At 39.6% G+C, this 7260-nt stretch overlaps 1 protein-coding gene across 1 annotated transcript; it reads left to right on the top strand.

The window, feature by feature from the left end:
• Positions 1-4337: 4337 nt before the first annotated feature.
• Positions 4338-6587, top strand: LOC145493415 (uncharacterized). The gene is made up of 2 exons (XM_081472883.1): positions 4338-5814; positions 6267-6587. The coding sequence occupies exons 1-2, from the start codon at positions 5524-5526 to the stop codon at positions 6489-6491; spliced, it is 516 nt and encodes a 171-aa protein (XP_081329009.1). The 5' UTR covers positions 4338-5523; the 3' UTR covers positions 6492-6587.
• The last annotated feature ends 673 nt before the right edge of the window (positions 6588-7260 follow it).

The raw sequence follows: 7260 nt of genomic DNA on the forward strand, positions 1-7260 counted from the left end.
GTCCGTCGGAAAACTCCTGTACCTTGACAACAAGCACTACTGTGATTGGTCGATAAAATGTTAATGTTTTTGACAGAAAAACCAATGAACGTCAAGTGCATTCCTCGCGGTAATTAAGTAGTTCTGTCAGAATGTTATTGGCTGACGCCCCGGTTGATATTGGTAGTAAAGAGACATCCTAATTATTACCCTTTAACTTAAATACTACATTGCATACCTACAGCTTTTGAAACAAGGCTACTAGTACTGACAACACAAACTAACAATTACCTTAAAAATGCCATGTTGTCAATTTACAATATAACCCTGCAAGTTGTGACGTATTGCTTGTTTGTTTGTCCAATTTTTTACAGAAATCCTTATCAAGCGATGGGCAATTCTTGACACCTGTTTGCGCAGAATTCTCGAGTTGACCAAATTTCATCACCTCGTTGCACGGAATGTACAAGATGCTTTTCATACCGCGTCATTAACATAATTAAACACGATTAAAGGTAGTAGGCGTCAACCGATTTTTCACACGTTATCCCACGGAATGCACCTTGTATATATACTGACTCTGTCTTGTTATTGCTCATTTCAGTATCGTCCACAAATCAAGGCTCGAGTATCAGAGAGCATGGATCCATATCAAGGTAACTTACCTTGTAGATGGCTGTATATTTGTTGCTGAGCTAAGCTACATTTTTCATACTGGCAACTGTGACAGGCTGATTTTGAGTGAAATTTATGTTCATTCTGGAGACGTCGAGGCTCCTTCGAGGCGTCGGGGATTTAGGATAGTGTATTAGGAAGGTTTTGGACCATTTTTTTTGTACTATATATTTAACAGATATTTTTCGAGACTCGTTTCTCCTTCGCCGATTTTTTGCTCAATTTATTCGTAGCTCTGTTATCCAATTATTTTTAGATATTTAAAACTACGTGAAAAAGTCAGTCAGCGTCCAAATCCTTTACCAAAGAGAGAATTATATTTCTAGAAATTAAGCTGAATTTTTGGGCAAATTTTTCAGGTGAATGGTGATGTTCAACCCTTGCTACCCAAAATATTAGTCCGTGGATTACTATGATAACTAAATTACTATAAAGATACTTTCCCTAGTAGGTTTTTCATAGATATTTTCTCCATTCTCTGCTAGCAATTGGATATGTTTCCCCTGGGAAACTCTAGCGTTCAAGTAAAAGCAAACTTAAGTTCCATCAGAGAAATAATCGGCAGGGTGATCCTGCCATGGGCTAGCATCCCAACCACGAAGGAGGGGGAGAGTAGACTAATGCTACAGAAACCGAGATAAGGTCCAGTGATATGGGACAGACTTTTATCTTTACACGTTAACTGTGTGCCATGTACATGCTCGTCTTTAAGTTGTTGGTCTGCTTTTTTTTGGCAATTTTCTCAAACTCAGTATGAAATTATCTCTCCTATCATTTCTGACAAAACGCTTTCTGATCATCTGAAGTTGGAACTCAGTATTCACTTAAAATGACTAAAGGACGAGGCGAAAAAAAAAGTTTGAAAATTGAAACAAGAAACATATTTCCTCATGTTTACTTCGCTCCGGCCCTGTGAACGTGCTCGTCTTAAAGATTGTTTTTGTCGGCAACTGTTGTAATCTCCAAGCGTTAACTACTAATTGCCTATGAAAGAAGCCGCCTCACCATGATTGGCTAAAAAAACTCTGTTTTTTAACCCTATTGTTACTGTTTCTTAACAACCATTTCTTCGCAATGTTCAGATCCGAATTTTTTGTACCTTAACAGAACAATGCTTGCCATTTTGATAAAGGATACAAACCTAAAACCATGACTCGATTTTCATCTGGAGAGGTGAACCACCCCTTTGGCTTTCGGCCAGCCACGGGGCAAGAGCGAGGTTGGTAGAGTAAAACCCCTACAAAAAAAAACAAAAAAGACGCAAAAAACAGGTTATTTTCGATTCCACTATATAAAAACTCTCTGACAGACAAAACAGGAAACTTCGATCGCTTTTCTCATCCTAGTCTGGTTCGCTTTTTTTATTCATAAGAATCGTCTCGTTGAAAAAAAAAAAATAACAGAGAAAAGGAGATATGAAGGAAAAAGCGTAAGATTTAATTCGCGTTTTGGCTTTGTAAATCTGTTTTTGGGGGAAAATCGTGAACGAGGAAAACATCGCGAAAGTGTTCAAAGCAACACATAACTTTGGCTTTTTGACACTACAATTGGCTGGTTATAGGACAAGCAAAAAGGAAGGTGTACACTGTCTTTTAAACGATTGGAACTATACGATACCGCGGAATTCCGCGGGACCATACGGGTCATATCATGTTTTTCAGGTCCAGCTTACACGAAGACTTTCGTCACCTAGAACGGCGATTTGCAAATGCAGTTACAAAATTCATTGTGATGTGAACTGATCAATAAATATTGTACGCGCCACAGTTTAACTAGACTGTTCACAGCCCCTCTATGTTTTAACGCACGAAAAATTGAGCGAAGCACGCGGGGAGGCGAGCGAATCGAAGCGAGCCCAACGAAGAATAGAGAGACTGTAGACATCTCTGGAAAAAAGTGGTTTTATTAGGTTCCTCCACCTGTTATCGCCTTGCTGCCAACAGCTCCATCTCTTGACTAATTAAATAAATCGGACGCGGTAAATTAATTGTTAGTTTAATTGATTACAAGCCCAGTTTGCAAACAACAACACTTGTGTTCGGGTGTTGAGAATGTCGTTTCAGACGACCGTTACTCCAAAAAAAAATTGTACAAAGTGGAGGAAAGCCGAAATCAAGCTTTTCTTTCGATTTTTGTAGGATATGCGCCTGCTTCTTTGCTGGTCTTTGCTATTCGCTTGAGGAGTTTTAGCAAAATGTCTCATACATAAACGAAAAATGTATTTCTTGAGCCTAAACGCGAAGGCGTTACACTACCCGTGGCACCATTGTGTAGCGGAGAATCTTTGTTCTTCAACATGCTTTGGAATTTTGCATCCAAAGGACTTTTGCTTTAAGGGCCGAAAACAAACTAGCTTGTATTTCGCTTCTTCAATCGGCAGAAGCACGTCGTCCTTTGTTGACAAAACGATAGAAGGAGAAAAGAAATAATCTTCCTCATTTTTTGAAGCGGTGTAAATATAATATTTTGCAATTATTGTACAGAGGTTTAAACCGAGACACAGAGGCACGGTGTCTGTGATGCCGTAAAGTATTTGTGCTTCAGAGAGCGTGATTACAGTATTGTTTTTTCTGTACCACCAATCAGTAAACTCTGTCCAAAACAGCTGGACGTTGGGGCAAGTTACGAAGAGATGTGTAATTGTTTGCTTTTCAGCACATAAATGACAGCGGTCGTGCTCTTTAATACCGAATTTATGTAATGCAACATTGGTGGGTAAAATATGGTGTACAATCTTGAACTGAAACATCGAGAGTTGAATATCTTTAGTGGCCTTGAAAGGCATCATGTACGTTTGATAAATTTGCTGGTCGTTCAAATTAGCTCTTTTCAGTCTTTTTTCGGCGGTGGCAGAAACGAACTTCTTTTCAACAAGGTAGTTAGTAGCAAGTTTGCAAGAGAGCTTCTCAAGGGGAATTCTATCCATGTTTGTAGGTTCCTTCGAATGCGGCTGTAATTTGCCTTTCAAAGTTTTAATCCAGTTAGATGGAATTGCTTGGCATAAACCGTAATAGGTTAGAAAGTTAGTTTTAAGGGCAAAGTGAGAGCAGAAATCTCGGTAAGATGTAAATGTGTCACCGTTGAAGATATCTCTAATTTTTTCTACACCCGCTTCATGCCATTCTTTGTAGTACACTGAGTAGTTACCAATCCTGATGAATCTATTGTTCCAAAGAATTTCATCAAGTATTTCTTCTTCTGAGGACGGAGTAAACAAATTGATTGACTGCCAAGCCAACAAGGCTTTCTCGTAAAATTTGAGAGGAATTCTTACATTGAGATTTTTGAGATCAAAATTGCACTTAAGGAGAAATTTGCCACCACATTTTTCTAACATGGTGACAGGGATATGCGTCCAGCTCGCGGAAGGGTAACCGTTATCAAGTCTTCGGATCCAGGTCGCTTTGAGAGCGTTGTTTATTGCATCAAAATCAGGCATTCCAAGACCTCCTTTTGCTCTCGGTCCAATCATTGTGGTTTGCTTTATCTTTGGGGTTTTCTTGCGCCATACGAATAGAAGGAATCCCAAGTTCCTCCACCTCTGTTTTTTATCTTTCATGATGCTTTTGAGTGGCGAAACAATGAGAACAACAGCTTTCGCAGCCATTTACATTTCTTTTCCCTTTGCGTAGAGTTGATATATCAGTCTTCCCAAAGCTGGTCGGCAAAATTGTAACAACGTCCTTCGACGGAAAAAGATGAACAACAACCTCTTTCTGTTCATCATTGAGCGAAGAAACATGTGGGAATTTCTCTAAACAGGATTCTAACAACGCTCCATTACGAATCAGGGCATGTGTCTAAGATGACAACTGCTGCAAACCGCAAAACGCGCCTGGACGCAATCATGATTGCTCGTTGTCAAGGTGATGACACTTTTGTCACCTTTCAACTACTGGGAGTTTTCCGTTTCTTGAAAAACGGGAATTCACTTTTTTCCAAAAATTTCTACAACCCCTCTATTTTTCTCGGTCACCACCCCCTACACTGTCAAGTCTTCCGTTTTGCGCTGGCGTCCAGTGCTTTCGCGATTTTAGCCACGCTTTCCACGATCGAATAAAAATACGTGAAAGTAGAGAGCTGTGAACGGTCTACAGTTTGACGAAACCAGAAGTCAAACAACGCAAGAATCCGAGATGAAGTTGATTTTTAAAAACTGGTTAAATGTATGTCTCCCCGAGTACCGTATGTAAAGAATTTGTTTTTATCTTTCACCTTTAATCAAGATTTCATTTTAAAGGGTTTTTCTTGTTTATTTCCAGCCCGAAATGTTACCGATGAAGTGCATGGCCGTCACTTTCCAGACGAAATGGTTCAACACTCGTTTTGCCCCAACAGGATTGCCCGATACATTTATCGTTTATCACCACCAGAGTATTCTGTGGTACATCCTTACAGTTTGAGTGAGAGAAGTACTGGGGGACACTATCCCCTTTATTGTTACCATGGAGACTTTAACAGACCTCCACCACAACGGTGAGCAATAACCCGCCGTAGGAAAAAAGATGGCGGCTGTACATTTTACCACAATACCATGCGAACCTTACACAGCCCATAGAAAAAACCAGGAAAGCCATATTTTAGCTATATTTGTCTCTGTGCTAACGACATTGTGTATGCTAGGTTTGAAGATTTTAGAACTTTTCTGCACGTTTTATGAGCATTGTTAAAGTTTTCGTGGGCTAAGAATTATGGGTAAATGTACCAGTCGCCATCTTTTTTCTTGCGGAGGATTGCTTACACTTTCCCTTTGTGTACAACAGTTACGAAACGACGAAAATTTCTATACACGTGGCTCTGTCATCAGTACTGGAAATGTGCTTATTTGAAAGTCAGTAACTCTTTATTTTTCACTCTTTCTGCAGATTCATGCTTACTCAAGTTGAGAAACGATCACCAGGAGAAGATACAAGTGGGGTACCCATAACTGTTTCCACGGCAACAGCTAATCCTGGCACTTTACCGGTGAAAAGGGAAAAAACAGACTCTCCACCACCACCAAGGGAAGTCTCTCCAATGCGTCGCCCCAGTCCCCTTCCTTTCCTCGGTTATCTTTCTCAGAATCAAGCTTACGTCAAAGTACGAACGACGAGAAAATTGACTGCTCGGCCCCAGTGCTCTGTCTGTTCAAAGACATTTTCCAGATCAGGAACCCTGAGGGTAATATTATTGATTCTTTGTTTTTAAAGTTTGCTGTTAGAAATCTAACTTGTAGAACTAGAAAAGTGTCTTGTTCTCAAAAGTAATCAATAAAATCTCTAATAAACTCCAGGATTCAATAAACTGCATAATAATACAATTGACAAAATTACTCGATTCTGATTGGCTAAAAAGGAGTGCAGTTTTCATGTAACACAAGTGTAAATTTGAAGAGCAAGTGCAAATTTAAACACCAGTGCATATGCTAACGAAGATATCCGAAGTTAGTACGAAGAAAATTATGACTACCGACGGTGATCCGAGTTATTTCGAAGTTGGACGAAATTAACCCGAAGCCTATCCGGAGGCGTTTAATCGAGAAATACGGTACATTTGATTTGGTTTTTACGACAGCCGCTAAGAAGATTTCTTTTTAAGTCTGATTCCCAAATACTGCGTTTTCTTATTTTCAGGTTCACATGCGAATCCACACCGGCGAGAAGCCATTTCAGTGCAAGTTCTGCTCCAAAGAGTTTGCTCAATCCGGGAACCTTGCTGCCCATGAACGAATTCACACCGGCGAAAAGCCATATGAATGCAAGTACTGTGGGAAGCGTTTCACCCAGTCCTCTGCTCAGAAAAGCCACTTGATGACCCATATCAACCAGCAGCTGCTGTCGATATCAGTCAGCAGCTAATCTGCTGTTCTTAGAAAGTTTATTCATTCTTTTTTTCAAAAAAGGGCTTTCTGTAAAAAAAAATGTTGCTCGTCCGGAATTTTATAAAAAAGAGAGCGGGTGGGCCCTTTTTTTTGTTATTTCCCAGTTTTGTATTATTTTTAATTGAATGCTTTCTTCACAGATTATTACCCTCCCCCAGGGACATGTTGGAGTTCTTAGGTCAAATATTAATAATATGAAACGTCAGATATTGATTAAACACAAGTTTGTTTTATTTTGATACATGTTTTAAAGAACAACGTATCATGCGATGAGGAACATTTTAACAGTCGAACTTCACGTGGTTTAATTTGTGAACTGCTCTTTCTGTAAAGTTTAAATCGAGATGCAAATCTAGTGCAAGAGTTGGAGGTCGAATCGAACTGCTATTATATTATAAATCTAGAGCATGTGTTTCTAAAGAATTGGTTCATGCTTAGCGTGCGTATATCGAGTTATGGATGCACGCGGGAAGTTTGGAGAGCATGAAAGAAGCGTAAGAGTTGCTCGAGGCGATAGCCGAGAGCAACTCTAGCTTCTTGAGTGCTCTCCAAACTTTCCAAGTGCATCTATGACTCGATATACGCACAGCTAAAAGCATGAACCAATTCTTTTATAACATGGCAACAACATATTGGGCACTAAAGCATGTTTTATTTGTGATTAACTACAAAGTTCTTACAATGCACGGTGAAGGAAAACAAAGGTAATTAGGATCCTAACACGCCACAATCAGTTGAACGAAAAC

Source organism: Orbicella franksi, chromosome 7, assembly GCF_964199315.1.
Source record: "Orbicella franksi chromosome 7, jaOrbFran1.1, whole genome shotgun sequence".
Taxonomy (NCBI): domain Eukaryota; kingdom Metazoa; phylum Cnidaria; class Anthozoa; order Scleractinia; family Merulinidae; genus Orbicella; species Orbicella franksi.